At 39.1% G+C, this 17613-nt stretch overlaps 1 protein-coding gene across 3 annotated transcripts in view; it reads right to left on the reverse strand.

Annotated features, from left to right (window-relative positions):
• The window catches only part of USP6NL (USP6 N-terminal like), a 145656-nt gene that overhangs the window by 33264 nt on the left and 94779 nt on the right, over nt 1-17613 (reverse strand). For all 3 annotated transcript variants that reach the window (XM_017886703.1, XM_017886705.1, XM_017886704.1), the window contains 4 exons: nt 16869-16976; nt 6424-6533; nt 4148-4196; nt 2428-2548 (listed from right to left, as the gene is read on the reverse strand). In XM_017886703.1, the coding sequence (XP_017742192.1) occupies nt 2428-2548; nt 4148-4196; nt 6424-6533; nt 16869-16976 (388 nt within the window). The remainder of the gene's footprint in view (nt 1-2427; nt 2549-4147; nt 4197-6423; nt 6534-16868; nt 16977-17613) is intronic.

The raw sequence follows: 17613 nt of genomic DNA on the forward strand, positions 1-17613 counted from the left end.
GCATTGGGGGAGTTATACATGATATAAATGATGAATTGATGGGTGCTGACGAGTTGATGGGTGCAGCACACCAACATGGCACAAATATACATATGTAACAAACCTGCACGTTATGCACATGTACCCTAGAACTTAAAGTATAATAAAAAAAAAAGAAAGAAAGGAAAAAAAAAAATCCATCTCTCTCTATCAGTGCTACTTTCATGGCCAATTTGGTAGGATAGGATAGGAAGTCTGATTTTGAAAAAGTCAATACAGTTCAGTAATAACTAGCTCAAGAATGCTAAGAAGCCTAACATTTCTTCATTTTCCACTGATGTTCCAGATCTCATATTTTATATTTCCAGCCTTAGCTTCAATTCCATACATTTATAAGTGAAACCACCGTGTTCACACTGGAAATGCAAAGTACTGAGGTAACTTTAGTTATCAAATCTCACAGGCAGACACAGAAACAAACATCTCTGAGTATAAACTTACCCTTAATAATGAGCCAAACTGCATTCTAAGTGTAAATGTTAGGATAGTAGAATTAATATTATTTTATAGATTAGTCTAGTGACAATAATTGCTGAAGGTAAGCTATCAAATAGGTTTAAATGACCATTTCCTAAAATTGGACAGTCTTGCACATAATTACATACCACTTAAATCTGCATTCTATTGTACCTCAAGACAGATCAGCAACACAACCCCATGGGAAAGCAAAATAAAGACTGACAGGGAAGAGCGGCTTTCTTCAAGATGCCTTTTGGAATGGTACTACCTACTGGAAGGTAACTCAATATAATAACATGTCTTACTTTTAAAAAGAGTCTATTTACTAGATGCAAAGTGCCCAGACCCAGTTAACATGCAGATGATATTTGTTAAGTAATTGGCAAGGAACACTAAGGGAGAAAGACAAATGCAAACACATACATACCCCCCTCACTCTTCCACACACACATAATATCCTCACATGGTCAGAGTGTGAGATTTCAGTAACAATGAGCTATAGAAAGTCATAATTTTGAAAATATTACAACAGTATTTTGAATATACAGCAGGTTCCCCACCACACAAAGCTTATTCACAAACTGAACTTGGAAGATTCATTCTTAGAATAGCTAGTGTTAAAATTATTTTAAATTTGATATTAACTTAGAATAACTAGTGTTAAAATTATTTTAACACTAGTTTTATACTAGTTTTATACTAAAATTAGTATAAATTTGATGGCACTGGGAAAATAATTTTGCATTATATGAACAAATGCCACTTTTATTTCCAAGATAAGTTTTGATCTAAGGGCAGGGGCTGTGGCTCACACCTGTAATCCCAGTATTTTGAGAGGCTGAGGTGGGAGGTTCACTTGAGTCCAGGAGACTGAGACCAGCCTAGTCAACATAAGGAGACCTCATCTCTACAAAAAATTTAAAAAATTAGCCAGGCATGGAGGCACATGCCTGTGTGGTTCCAGAATCTAGAGAGGCTAATGAGGCGGGAGGATGGCTTGATCCCAGGCTTTATCTAAAAAATAAATGTACAGGTACAAAGTGTAAATTGCTACATACTTTTATTGGACTCTGTTCAACACTGTCACACTTCCTTTAAAGAGTGTCAATATTTATTTCACTTTATGTATGATTCTTAGCTCACTATATCTCTTCTTTGCTCAGGAGGTCAAGACTGCAATAAGTCACAATCATGCCACTGCACTCCAGCTTGGGTGACAGAGCAAGACCCTGTCTCAACAGTTGTAATCTAAATTCTCCGAAATAAAGTCTATTGCTTAATTTGGCAAAAACAAAGAAAAAGTTATTATAAACAGTGTTAACTTGAAAACCAAAAAATCAGCAGGTTCTGAGATATTAAATAATCGAGTGCCTAGAACATGTTATCAACCTTTTATTTAAAGTGGAACCAATTTTATGCGAAAAAACTAAAAACTACACTTGAAATATAAAACTACTTAATTATTACCTTTCCTTTAAAAACCTAAGTGCCATTTCTCAATGACTGTTTTTTGACAAGGTGTTATACATCACAATATCCGGTCAATGGTAAACATTTCACTGAAATGATAATTTCATGACCATCGAAAAGTTCTGATTAAAAGGCATATTTTATTTCTCCCAATAATATACCTGTTCTTAAATTCCTCCAATCCTAAATTAGTTTCTTTTGACCAAGGGCAAGTAAGAAAGAATTTCAAAATGCCAACAATATACTTTGGAATAAAGACAAAGGAAAATAAATGTAAACATTTTAGAAAAGTTCAATAATGAAAAATGAAAGAAGAAACTAGTAACAAATACTAATGAACTCAACGAGCCCTGAGACATTAAATTTGTTGTATGTAACTCTTGCAAGCATCTTTGGTTTTGTTTTAATCTACCTTTTTCCCTACCTTGATTGTTTAGATAAAGCACAGGGTTTTCTTACCATGCATGGCATGTTTAGGGCCTGAGAAGAGTTTGACCAGGGCCCAGAAGGCGTCTTCCTCGTTCATATACATGAGGAGTAAAGCTGTGATCTGGCTCATCCCCTGACAATACCCGACTTCCTGGGGAGCAAAGAGGAACACAGAAGCTGGGGAGTTTAGCCGAATTACATACATATGTACAGAGAAAAAGCTACTCTATAAAAACCAGAAAATTCCTACACACATCATTTAATAGTCCATTCTAGAGACAAATACTATACTCTTTACAGTATTATGCCACATAATAAAATTGTGCTCAAAAATAAATGTACAGGTACAAAGTGTAAATTGCTACATACTTTTATTGGACTCTGTTCAACACTGTCACACTTCCTTTAAAGAGTGTTAATATTTATTTCACTTTATGTATGATTCTTAGCTCACTATATCTCTTCTTTGCTCAGTGGCTGGCAAAGTCTCTCCTCCTACAATACCCAGTATGCTGTCTTGTCTCCTCTAGATTTCTGAACCCTTAAGCAGACACACTTTCGGATGCCCATGCACAGTCTATGCCTCCTCTCTAAGAAATACCCACTCTCCCCATAGTCCCTGCTTATGATGTGGCCTTAGGGATTCATGCTTGTGCCACAGGAACCACAGCTAATGGACCAGAAGAGGAGAGCTGACCCCAGGGGAAGAGTTAGTTGGTTGCACTGACTCATCAGACACTTTCTCTAGGAAATGTGAACAAAGCCAGAGACTGTAATCAGATGGGGCTATGTACTGGAACAGAATGCTCACACTGAGTCTGTGCGTGCAATTTGAGCCAAAGAGTAAGTGGCCAGTAGGCAAAGGAAGCCACCTGGAGAGAGAAACAGTGAACTGAACAGTTCACAGAGATCATCTGGGATACTGAGCGACCCCAGAATGAGAGAGATGGAAGGTGCAGTTTCCCTTCTCACCAGACGCTTCCCACCTTCCAGCTCCAATTCCAATGAGGCCTAACTAGTGCTTCCTTCTTATGAGATGTCCCTTTAATAACCCCTTTTTAACTTTTCCTAGTTTGAGTGAATTTCTGTTCTTATAATTTAAAGGTTTTAACTACAATAGAAATTATACATCCCAAGGTTCAAAGGTCCTCCCTGGGACCTAGTCCGCAAGTATTCATTTAACACCCACATTAAGTCCAACACAAATTAATCTATCCCAGATTATCTTCTTCCCAACAATGCTGAATGCCTTAAGAAGAGCATGTCTATTACCAAAGAGTTTAGCCTCCTCCGGGGTATAGCCAGTAAGGGCACAGTTATCTTGTTTGGACCTCACCTAACAGATAAATGTGATTGTGAAAGGTAACCTCCCAAGAGCAAAGAGAGTTATAAAAAGTCAAACAAAAATTAACCAAGCCACCCACTTCCTGTCCTTCTACCCTGTATGTCTGCTTAAAAATAAAAACAAAACAACACAAAACATTACCAAGCAAAACAATATGGAGGGAAAGAGAAAAGGTGAGACTCACTGGCATACTGTGGTCATATTTAAGTTCTTCCACTTCAGAATCAGCTCTGCTCTAAGGCCCTAGGGTTATCGCAGCGTTTCAGCTTAAAAAGATCCATAGAGCTAAAGAGACTGTGGAACCACCTAGCTCTGAGATACAGAAATGTGCCCACAGGGCCCTGTTAGGTAGGGAGGGCCTCAGAATACAAATCAAAGACCTTGGGCGGGCAGGCCCCAACTTACCGTATTATAAATAGAATAGGCAGCAAGAACATGGAATAAGGATTGTTGCCTAGAGAAAAAATATTTACATTAAATACAATATAGTAATTTCACATATTTTAAACATGACAAACTTAAAAAAATAAAGACTGAAAACAGATAATCCAGATAAAATTAGTAATGTAATAAATTATCCCAAGTTCAAATTCAAAGACTCTAAAAAGTCTAAATTCAAGACTAGATAATATTCATTCTGAAAGGGTTTATACCAAGAAAACACAAAAGACTTCAACATTCCTTAAATGTGCTGCCCTCTTTTGCTGATCTACCTCACTGAGACCCTTCTGACAGAAGCAGCTGGCTTGACAGAATGGTGCAACGTCCTTTTGAGGGCTCAGTGACACTGCCAGCAAGGTACAATACCCCGCAGGGCTGGGGCGATGTCCTTGGGATGCTGAATATGCTCCATACCAGGCTCCAATACGAGGTGCTGTTTTTCCCAAAGCCAGGATTCAGGGGTCCAAGATTCAAAGGCTGGAAGTAGGAGTGGCTCCACTCATCATTCTCGCTAAAGATCCACTAGCAAAGCGTTTGCTTCTTGCCCTTCCAAGCTTGAGTTCTGCTGGTCTAGAGATCTTAGTTCCAAAAGGAAGAATGCTTCCACCATGAGACATAACAGTGATTCCACTGACCTGGAAGCTGAAACCGCCACCCAACCACTTTGGGCTCCTTATGCCTCTGAACCAACAGGCAAAGAAGGACGTGGCTGTGCGGGCTGGGGGGATTCTCCTGATTACTAAGGGGAACATGGGTTGTTATGACACAACAGACACAAGGAGGAGTACATTTGGAATGCAGAAGACTTGGGGCATCTCTTACTAGTATTACTGAGCCCTGTGATGAAAGTCAATGGAAAACTACCAATTCAGGCAGAACCGCTAAGTCCAGATTTTCAGGAAGGAAGGTTTGAGCCATCCCTCTAGGTAAAGAACCACAACCATCTAAGGTGCTTGCTGAGGGCAAAGGGAATATAGAATGGGCAGTGAAATGGGCCATTAAAAATACCACCTGTGACCACAGGACCAGTCACAGAAATGATCACTACAATTGTTATGAGTATTTCTTCCTTATTTTGGTGTAAATATGTTTGTATATATACCAACAAATATTTTCTTCTTCCTTCTCTTTTCCCTTATCATCTAACATAAGGTATCTTAATAATAGTCAACTTTATACCACAGTGTGTAAGTTACAGGATACTAAAGCAGAAGTGTGATCATCTCCCAAGGACTTGGCATCCTCATGTGGGGAAAGAATTCGAACATCTCAGTTGTGAGCAGAATAGTGGTATCATGTTAGGTGGAAGGAAGACTTGGTTACTATCTTACCTGGAAATTTTTTAAGGTGGTGTGTGTGAGTGCCAAGTTGCCAAGGATGGACTGCAGTGGTTGGCTCTGGGTGTCAACTTGGCTAAACAACAATCCCCAGATATCCAAAACACTAATCTAGGTGTCACTGGGAACGTATTTTGTAGATTGATGAAAATCCATGATCTGTCATCTTTAAGTAGGAGAGATTATCCTAGAAGACCTGGGCAGGCCTCATTCAATCCGTTGAAAGGCCGGAAGGGCAGATTTGAGGCTTTTCTGAAGGGGCATCTCTGCCTGTGGCCAGCAGCTTCAGCTCATGCCCGAGGCCCAGGCTGTCCTTTCCCATGGCCTGCCCTGTGGATTTTGGCCTGGCCTAATCACCCCCGACAGCTGGAGAAGTCAATACCTTGATATGCCCTAGCATATATCTCCTACTGGTTTCTGTTTCCTGGTGAGACTCTCTGACTGACATAGAGATCAGCAAAAACTGTACTTTTCATTTATAAGTTGTCATAGCAATGATAAATCAATTCATTAATTTCTCATTTCATTTCATTTCCCTTTTTTAAAAAAAAGTTTCATTTATGCGTGGGGGTCAAGGTTATAGAGATATATTTATCACTGACGAAGTTTTTACACACTGTCATTCTTCTATGACTTCTAATGAAAGTATCTACTAAATTTCTAAGAATTCCCAGATTATAAAGTGAGTCTTTACCAATTTTATAGCACATGCTGTGTCAAAGGTTAAAAATTTTAAGTTATATTAGATCTTAAGTTTCACACAACATGGACGCAAATGATCTGCAAAAGCTTAAACCTTTAGGACCTAAATCGAAATCACAGTCTATAAGGCACTCTAATTTTAAGTTAATAAAGACTATTTATAAATGCGATTAACATTTCATAATATTAAACTTTGCTTACTTAACACCATATCTGTCTCTAAACATAATGTGGTCCCGAAACGTGCGGTTGACATCCAGGTCTATTTGTCTGATGTCAGGTGAACAGCCCCGTGCTCTGTGTTTTAATTTCTGAAGAAAAAAAGAGAGAGGAGAACAGATTTTTATGGAAATTAGTTGTTGAAAAGTCTATGACAAATAATAAAATAATTCTCATTAAAACTTTTGGTTTAAAAAAATCACTCAATGGTTAAAAAAATCAAAACTATATATATAAAAGGTACAGAATAGAAACTTTCCCTCCCCTCCATTCCCCCATTTCTCCTACTCCCTGCTTCTCCTTCTTCCCCTACCTTCCTTCTCTTCCATCCTATCTAGTTAGATTTTAATTTAGGATAGAGAACTTTTCAGAGTTTGCACTACTGAACTATGTGAAAGCTCTTCATGGCTAAGCCATGCAGTCTGTTATGATTTCTTGTTTCTTTCCATGATGATGCTTTTGTTTCCCTTGAAGCTAATCATTGCCTTGTTTCTCAATGTGCTTCGTTTCCCAGCTAATTCAATCCCAAGCTCACTATAAATGGTATAATCTCCTCAGGTGATGTTCAAGTAGAGTAGGTGTTCCACCAGCTTCATCTTGCTGTCTGCTGCTCCTGCCTGTGCGGCCTGACCTCTGGGCCCGCTCCTGCCTGTGCGGCCTGACCTCTGGGCCTGCTGCACAGCCTAGGTCCTGGAGCCTCCCTTCTCCACTGTTGGGCCCCCTGTTTCCTGATCTCATATCTTTTTTTCTCAGGTTCTTCCCTTGCTCTGCAGGAACACATTCTTTAGTAGCTCCTGTGAAAGGCTGTATGGAAGATAAAGTTTTTGAAACTTTGAATATCTGATCATTCTACCCTCTTATTTAACTGTTTGGCTGTTTTAGAATTCTAAGCTGGAAAATATTTTTGCTCAAAAGGCACAGCTTCACTGTCTTCTGGCTTCCAGTGTTGCTATTCTAATTTGTGTTTCTTTACGTGCAATCTGCTTTTTCTCTCTAGAAGCTTGAAGGAGTTTCTATCTCATGTTTTGAAACTTCACATTTCAGTACTGGGTTTGGATCTATTTTCATCCACAGGGTTGGGCACTTAGTGAATCCTTCCAATTTTAAAAACTCCTACCTACATCTTTCAGCTCTCAGACATCTTCAACAATTCATTTGTCAATTTCTTCATCTTCCCCTCCCTCTATTCCCATTTTCTTTTTCTGAAACTCTTATTATTACAGTCTGGGAACTCCTAGGCTATCATCTACTTTTCTTGTATTTTTCTGTATTATTTTGTATCTCTTTGCTTTTATAACTGATATTCTGGGAATTTCCTCAATTGTCATTTTCAATTAAGTTTTTCGTTTCTAGTATTTTGTATTCATAAGCTCTGTTGTTTTGAGTGTTCCTTTTCATAGCATTCTATACTTGTTTTATGGATGCAGTATCTATTTTCTCTGAAGATATTAAAATAGTTTTTTAGGTTGGTGTTGGTGGTCAAGCCTGTAATCCGCACTTTGGTGAGGCCGGACACGGGCGGACACGAGGGTCAGAGAGATCGAGACCATCCTGGTTTCTGGTGAAACCCCGTCTTTTTAAAAACACAAAAAATACCGGTTGCGAGGTGGCGGTTGCGTTTTGGGCGCCTGTAGTCCCAGCTACTCTAGGAAGGCTTGATTTGCAGGAAGATGGTATTCTCGGGAGGCGGGAGCTTGCAGTGAGCTGAAATCCGGCCACTGCACTCCAGCCAGGGTGGACAGAGCGGACTTCGTCTCAAAAAAAAAAAAAAAAAAAAAAAAAAAAAAAACAGTTTTTAGGCCAGGGGCAGTGGCTCATGCCTGTAATCCCCGCACTTTGGGAGGCCGAGGCAGGCGGATCACAAGGTCAGGAGATGGAGAAATCTCTGGTAATACAGTGAAACCTCGTCTCTACTAAAAAATACAAAAAATTTAGCCAGGCTTGGCGGGGGCTGTAGTCCCAGCTACTCGGGGAGCTGAGCAGCGAGAATGGCATGAGCCTGGGAGGCGGAGCTTGCAGTGAGCCGAGATCGCGCCACATGCACTCCAGCCTGGGCAACAGAGTGAGATACTGTCTCAAAAAAAAAAAATTTGTTTTTTAGTTTCTCTTCTTTACATATAATCTGTTTCTTATAAGCTGCTTTCTTTCGTTTGCTTCAGCTTGTCTTTCACGTTAGCTCCCTTTTCCAAATGAATGGCGATAACTTCGTTTTCTGTTTTTACTTAAAAAGTGGGACACAAAAAAAGTTGCAATGCACTGGGTAAGCTTCCCGACGTGATCCTTGCTTGTTGGAGGGGATCTGGCCAGGCAGCTGGACTAGGGTTCCCTGAAGTCAGTACCTTTGAGCTATTTTTCTTATGCTGATCACATCCCCCAGATGAAGGGCTCTTCCAATCTCCTTCAGGTGAAGACAAGCACCTTGTCTGCCAGTGATCTGGGAGGTGAGTTGAGGAAAAGGCTGGACTGGTCCAAAATCTGAACTACTAACTCCTCTGCTTTCATGACAGCAGTTCACCGCAGCAAGGTCTGTGTTTTCCCCCAGTCCAGAGGCCTCTGTTTCATCCTCGCCAAAATAACAAACCTCCAGTCTTGGGCAGCACTGAGGGGCTAAGGAGCCTCTAACTGGTTTGAAACAGACTTTCAACCACTTCTGGTGTTTAGCTTCACCTCCACTTCCAGAGTTTCCGCAGTTTGGCAATTACCAAGCCTTCGGAGATTCTGAGCTGTTAATCAGGTTGCTTCTTTCAATTTCCCACTGGCCAGCCTGGACTGAGCTTCCTCAGCCTTGCTAAGTTTACTAAAATGTCTGTCTGCAATCTCGTTTCCCAAAAACTGGTAGCTGTAAAGCATCCTCCCTTTTCTCATTTCTGTGGGTTTGCCTTTTTATGTAAAAAACTCTGTCAAGTTTAGTGGCATTTCAAGGGAAAGGGAGGCTAAATGAGTATCTTGAATCTTCCCATGTTTAAAACAGATGGAGATTAAAATTCAACCATGTTTAATATAAATTAACAATTTATATACTACGTTATATTGACCCTTACCATGTACTGGGTGATATTGGACTTCTGCTTGATCAATCCATAATATATATAAAAACATAACTGTTCCTGATTCAGCTAGAAGTGGAAAGGAAGGCTATCTGGGCAAATGTCTAGAATAAGTGTGTGTGTTAAGTGTTTTATGAGGTCTGTGTATTTTGGTATTGAAGTTCAGAGAAGGGGCTTCTGGCAGCTTTTTAAAAACAGGAAAAGCAGCCACAGTATGCTTCAGATTCTCAGAGGAGAGGAAGACATTTAGAGTATCTATTTAGAATCATACGGCCACTTTAAACATCATCGTATGTTATTTCTGGAAAAAGGTGGTTCAGGAAGAATTAAAAAATTTAGCTTGGAAAAATAATCTGTACATTATTGTTCTCTTCCATCTTTTTTTTTTTTTTTTAAAATAATGGGCAAGGCCAGGCACAGTGGCTCACGCCTGTAATCCCAGCACTTTGGGAGGCCGAGGCGGGGGAATCACAAGGTCAGGAGATCAGCATCATCCTGGCTAACACGGTGAAACCCTGTCTCTACTAACAATATTAAAAAAAAAAAAATAGCTTGGCATGGTGGCAGGCACCTGTAGTCCCAGCTACTCAGGAAGCTGAGGCAGGAGAATGGCATGAACCCAGGAGGCGGAGCTTGCAGTGAGCCAAGATAGAGCCACAGCACTACAGCCTGGGCGACAGAGCAAGACTGTCTCAAAAAAAAAAAAAAAAGATAATGGGCAAGTAAAGAGGTTTCAATTATTGTTCTACAGGCCTCCTTGTAAAAGATGGGATGTCAAAACAAAGAAGAAAATGTTTGACAAGATATGATAAAAGAAAATGCCTTAAAAGTTAACAGGAAGGCAGAAAAGATGCAAACGCATCTATAATATCAGTTCCTCCAGAGGACAAGAAAATCTATCATAAAAAAGGCCTCGTGATGGAAGAAAAGCCTGGGTAAGTATGTAAAAAACAACAGGTCAGAAATAAGCTAATGCATGGAATGCAGGAATCAAACATATTTTTTTACTCCTGAATGAAAAGAGGTAAACAGTTTCTAGTTACCTCTGAGATTAGGTGGGTTGAGATCTATGAGTGTCACAGTAATATAAAGATAAAATTTTATTTTAAAAATTGAGATCAAATGAACCCATAAACCTGAGGGCAGAAGTACAGTGGAAAGCATTTAGATAAAAAATTAGCATTATTGGCCAGGCACGGTGGCTCACGCCTGTAATCCCAGCACTTTGGGAGGCCAAGGCGGGTGGATCACGAGGTCAGGGAGTTCAAGACTAGCCTGGCCAGCACGGTGAAACCCCATCTCTACTAAAAATACAAAAATTAGCAGGGCATGGTGGTGAGCACCTGTAATCCCAGCTACTCAGTAGGTTGAAGCAGAGAACTGCTTGAACCCAGGAGGTGGAGGTTGCAGTGAGCCAAGATCACACCACTGCACTCCAGCCTGGGCAACAGAGTGACACTCCGTCTCAAAAAAAAAAAAAAAAAAAAAAAAAAGCATTATCATTGTGAGTTTGGTCTACGAGATTACTGAGCCACACTAAGGCTGTGGATGAGGCTGTTTTCCACTATGGTCTGATCCTATACCACCTGTAAGTTACACTGCTAAATGCAAGAGAGAAAAATAAAAATGAGATAAAAGAAGAGAAAAACATATTAGATGAGAGCAGCCAAGACAACTTCGATCATAAATCCTACCCCTGCCACTTGCTAACCCTGGGGTGAAAAGTCACTTAGCCTCGCTAAGCTCAGTTTCCTCATGTGTAAGATAAATACAATAATAATGACAAAACCTGCATCTTGGCATTGTTGTAGGAATTAAATGAGGTAATTCCCATAGAGCACTTAGACATAAAAGTACTCAAACAATGTCAGCTCTCCTCATGGTAAAGTAGGTACTTTATTTTTAAAATACGGCAACATGAAGCCTCAAGTTAAAACTAATCAGATCCAAGTTGGAGGGAGGAGATCAGGGAAGGTCTTTGCAATGTGCTTTGAAACTCACTAATCTTCTTCCTGCCTGTGGGAAACAAAGCCCCACCAAGACACCTCCTACTCCATGAAGTCTTCTTCCTGGATCATAAAGGTGATTTCTTTTTTTACCTTCTTTTCCACTCCTACTTTTACAGTATTTATCACAGACTATTATTAAATATTTCTATGCAACCACGACTCCTCCAACCTAGAAGAAAAGATTCTTGCCACTGTACCTATTCATCTTCAAACGTTCTTCAATACCACCCACAGAGCTTTATGGGGACAAGAAAGGACAAACAGGCCACCGGGGAACTTGAAGGACTGAATGCTCATAATATGCTGGGTCCAAATAATTTCACCCATCTGAGAAAAGGCTCGGCAGATTAAGAGAAAGTCGTAGTTTTATTCCTACTGAAGTTCCAGTTCATGGAGGATGTGTGGAGAGAGAGGGAAAGAGTGGATGAGAAAGGAAAAAAAAGTTGGCTAAATAATGATGCTGGGGGAAATTCAAATAGTAAAAATAATATTGATGAGTGTTGAAAATTACAGGCTTGAAGGCACCAGCAGGCAAGTCATTCTTTTGTTGTAGTTGCTGTCAGTTTTTACTAAATGGTTCTCCCGTATTAACTGGCCATCTGATAATTTTACTCTACATAGAAAAAGTCTAAAATATAACATGAAAACTAGAGTCCTATTAGCAGGCAAGCTGGGTTGAATAGTATCCCTCCAAAACTCATGTCTACCAAGAACCTGTGAATGTGACCTCATCTGGAAATAGGGCCTCTGCCGGGGTAATCAAGTTAAGATGAGGTCATCCTGGATAAGGGTGGACCCTACATGCAGTAACTATTGTCCCTATCAGGAAAGAGAGACACACACTCATAGAAGGGAGGACGGCCAGGTGGTAAGGAAGACAGGGACAGAGTGATGCCAAGATGCACTAAGGATGGCAGGCTACCACTGGAGGCTGGAAGAGGCCAGGAAGGATGCCTCCTTAGAGCCCTGAGAGAAAGTGTTGTCCTGCTGACACCTTAGTTTTGGACTTCTGTCCTTGAAAACTGTGAGAGAGACAGTTCTGTTGTTTTAAGCCACTTAGTTTGTGGTACTTGGTTACAGCAGCCCTAGGAAATGAATACAACATGTAAATTGCTTTTTCTTTCATTTTCTACTTTCATTATTTAAACAAATACTAACAGAGCACCTACCATATGCTAGGCACACTGTAGTAGGTGCTGGGGTTATATTTCATATTATGTTCTCTCAGACATCATTTTGAACACTGTAAAACTATGACACTAAGAGCAAATAGCTAATCAACAGTCTAAAATAATTTGGAACGCTAAAATCCTGAAATATAAACTCTGTGTAGGGTCTGAATGGCTACATTTAAAATGAATTAACTCTTTAAATTATCCAGTAGGTTTCCTTGTCATCTGGATGAAATTTTACCTGAATGCATACACATACACACACACACACACACACACACAATTATATATATATATATGAAAAAACAATCAAAAGAGCACCAAAGTACCTTTTAGAATAGGCTTTAGGTTTAAACCATAAATAATTTTTATTTCTGGATATAGGATCATGTTATCTGCAAACAAAAGTAATTTAACTTCCTCTCTTCCTACTTGAATATCCTTGATTTCTTTCTCTTGCCTGATTGCCCTGGTCAGAACTTTCAGAGGATGTTCCAGAACATCCTTGTCTTGTGCCAGTTTTCAAGGGGAATGCTTCCAGCTTTTGCCCATTCAGTATGATATCGGCTGTAGGTTTGTCATATATTTTGAGGTATGTTCCTTTAGTGCCGAGTTTATTGAGAGTTTTTAACATGAAGGGATGCTGAATTTTATCAAAGGCCTTTTCTGCATCTATTGAGATAATCAAGTGATTTTTGTCTTTAGTTCTGTTTATGTGATGAATCACATTTATTGATCCATGTATGTATGTTGAACCAATCTTGCATCCCGAGGATGAAGCCAACTGGACTGTGGTAACTAAGCTTTTGCATGTGCTGCTGGATTCAGTTTGCCAGTACTTCATTGAGAGTTTTTGCATTGATCAAGGATATTGGCCTGAAGTTTTCTTTGTTGGTTGTATCGATGCCAGGTTTTGGTATTGGATGATGCTGGCCTCATAGAATAAGTCAAGGAGGAATCCCTCCTTTTTAATTTTTTAGAATAGTTTTAGTAGAAATGGTACCAGCTCTTCTTTGTACCTCTGGTAGACATCAGCTGTGCATCCATCTGGTCCTGGGCTTTTATTGGTTCGTAGGCTAGTTATTACTATCTCAATTTCAGAACTCATTATTTGCCTATTCAGAGATTCAATTTCTTCCTGGTTCAGTCTTGGGAGGATGTATGTGTCCAAGGATATATCCATTTCTTCTAGATCTTCTAGTTTATGTGCACAGAGGTGTTTCTAACATTCTCTGGTGGTTGGTTGTATTTCTGTGGGGTCAGTGGTGATATCTTCCTTATCATTTCTGATTGTATTTGATTCTTCTCTCTTTTCTTCTTTATTAGTCTAGCTAGTGGTCTATTTTATTAATTTTTTCAACAAACCAGCTCCTGGATTCATTGATTTTTTGAAGAGTTTTACATGTCTCTGTCTTGTTCGGTTCAGCTCTGATCTTGGTTATTTCTTGTCTTCTGCTAGCTTTGGGGTTTGTTTGCTCTTGATTCTCTAGTTCTTTTAGTTGAGATGTTAAGTTGTTAACTTGAGATCCCCCAAAAGCTTCTTTAGATGATAAGCAACTTCAGCAAAGTCTCAGGATATAAAAATCAGTGCGCAAAAACCACTAGCACTCCTATATCCCAACAACAGGCAAGCAGAGAGCCAAATCATGAATGAATTCCCATTCACAATTGCTACAAAAAGAGTAAAATACCTAGGAATACAGTTAACAAGCAAGTTAAGGACCTCTTCAAGGAGAACTACAAACCACTGCTCAAAGAAATCAGAGAGGAACAAACAAAAGGAGAAACATTCCATGCTCATGGATAAGAAGAGTCAATATCGTGAAAATGGCCATACTGCCTGAGTAATTTATAGATTCAATGCTATTCCTATTAAACTACCACTGATATTCTTAATAGAATTAAAAGATATATATTTTAATTCATATGGAACAATAACAAAAAAGCCCGAAAAGTCAAGACAATCCTAAGGAAAAAGAACAAAGCTGGAGGCATCACACTACCCGACTTCAAACTTTACTACAAGGCTACAATAACCAAAACAGCATGGTACTGGTATAAGAACAGACACACAGACCAATGGAACAGAACAGAGAACTCAAATATAAGACCACACACCTACAACCATCTGATCTTTGACAAACTTGACAAAAACGAGCAATGGGGAAAGGACTCCCTATTTAACAAATGGTGCTGGGATTAATTGGCTAGCCATGTGCAGAAAACTGAAACTGGATCCCCTTCCTTATACTATATACATTTTATATAAAACTATATAAAATTAACTCAAGATGGATTAAAGACTTAAATATAAAACCCAAAACTATAAAAATTCTAGAAGAAAATCTAGGCAATACCTTTCAGGACATAGGCACAGGCAAAGTTTTCATGACGAAAACACCAAAAGCAATTGCAACAAAAGCAAAAATTGTCAAATGGGATCTAATTAAACTAAAGCACTTCTGCACAGCAAAAGAAACTATCATCAGAGTGAACAGAGAGCCTACAGAATGGGAGACAATTTTTGCAATCTATCCATCTGACAAGTCTAATATCCAAAGTCTACAGGGAACTTAAACAAATTTACAAGAAAAAAAAAAAATACCATTAAAAAAGAGGGCAAAGGACATGAACAGATGCTTCTCAAAGGAAGACATACATGAGGCCAACAAACATATGAAACAAAACTCAACAACACTGATTAGAGAAATGCAAATCAAAACCACAAGATACCATCTTTGATGGCGATTATTCAAAAGTCAAAAAACAACAGATACTGGCAAGGTTGCAGAAAAAAAAGGAATGCTTTAACGCTGTTGGTGGGAGCATAAATTAGTTCACCCATTGTGGAGACAGTGTGACGATTCCTCAAAGACCTAGAGGCAGAAATACCATTTGACTCAGCAATCTCATTACTGGATACATGCCCACAGGAATATAAATCATTCTGTTATAAAGATACATGCATGCACACATTCACTATTTACAATAGCAAAGACATGGAATCAACCTAAATGCCCATCAATGACAGACAGATAGACTGAATAAAGAAAATGTGGTACATAGACATCACGGAATACTACGCAGCCATAAAAAGGAACAAGATCATGTCCTTTGCCAGGACATGGATGGACTTGGAAGCCATTATCCTCAGCAAACCAACACAAGAACAGAAAACCAGATACTGCATGTTCTCGCTTATAAATGGGAGCTGAATGATGAGACTACACGGGCACATGAGGAGGAACAAAACACAGTGGGGCATGTCAGCAAGGGGTGGTGGTGGGAGGGAAGAGCATCAGGAAGAATAGCCAATGGGTGCTAAGGCTGAATACCTAGGTGATGGGATGATCTACACAGCAAACCACCATGGCACACATTTACCCATGTAACAAATCTGCAAGTCTCGCACAGGTGTACCCCTGAACTTAAAATAAAAGTTGAAGAAAAAACAAAGTGTTGACCTTCCCAAAAAGATAGCAATTTTAATTTTTTCCCATTTATTCCATATTAATTTTTTTGTACATATTTCCTAAGGAACATATTTCAAAATCTATGAGTCTAAGATTCTTAGATGTAAATCTTTTATTCCTTTCAAAGGTTAACAGAAAATTTAGGTTCAGAAAGGGTATAGCTGCAAGATGACAAGGAGATAACATTTAATGCATTACCTAATTTAAGAAAAAAATTATTACTCACTCAAAAGTTTAACAACCTAGAGATACCCTAATAATCTTGGGGCAAAGTCATCTTTTTTTCATGCTAGAAGAAAAGAATCGTACACAGCAGGTGTTGGTTAAACTGAACTCTGCTGCTGTTTCCCACAAACTCTCAAAGTGATGCCGCAAATCACTTCATTAACACCATGTGGCAAACAAGCAGCTATAATCAGGTGTTAGTCCATTTTCCATGCAATCATGTCCCAACATTGATCATTTAATTACTTTAATTGATTTATGTATTTGAAAAGCACTTGATACTTACTGATACAAACAATAACATTTTTACTGAAGTATCTATTTAAAATTTAAGAAGTATTCTGCAATCCAGAAAACAAACAGACCTCCAAAACCTCCAATGCAATTTAATTTTAATATAATTTTAAGTGATCATATGAATATCTCATGTCACCTTGAATGCTAAAAGAAATGGATTTTACTTTTTAATTTCAAAATAACAAGTTAGCTTTAGCTACTCACACTATACAGGTCCCTCGTTTCTTCTTTCATTTTAGGGATCTCAAGAAGGAGGGCCCAGACTTCACCTCTGAGCTGGAGTGGTATTCCTTTGTAAATTCGCCTATGAAACTTATTAAAAGAAAAATAAATTGAAGGTTACAAACTGACAAAAACTTAGACTAGTCTCTATAGTCAATCTTGCTAATATTTGTTAACACTGTATTTCCAAAGCATTTATGGCAATTAATTAATACATTTCAACATGGCACACTGAGATACTGTCATCTCTATTTTTAAGATTCTAATAGGAGACACAGACAAAGAAGGAGAGAGTATAACAAGAAATTGTTAAGAATGCCCAATGCATGAGCATGTTCAGGCCATTACGGAAGTGTCCCTTAAGTGGCACGAAAGTAGTCACTGCTCTTTTTAAAGGTGTGAACATCTGATTTACACATTCCCTGATGGTATAATTAACTTCTTACACACTTTCTTCCTTTTATCCCACACACCTAAAAGATGCTCCAAACAGCAAAAGGGTTGCCTTGTCCCCAAAATGTCTTCATGGAATGTAGAGTGCTAAGTCCTAATCTCTTTCCTACCACCTTCTCACTGGTCTCTCTAGAAGATACCAAGCTTCTCCTCATCTATCTGAAACCTCAGTTAATCCTATCGGCAATCTTCAGTGTTCTCTCTCTCTCTCGGACACTCTCATCCCCACCCCCCCCCGCCACACACACACACACCTCCCCCCCTACCACCGGCT

Source organism: Rhinopithecus bieti, unplaced genomic scaffold, assembly GCF_001698545.2.
Source record: "Rhinopithecus bieti isolate Rb0 unplaced genomic scaffold, ASM169854v2 scaffold_13900, whole genome shotgun sequence".
Lineage (NCBI taxonomy): Eukaryota > Metazoa > Chordata > Mammalia > Primates > Cercopithecidae > Rhinopithecus > Rhinopithecus bieti.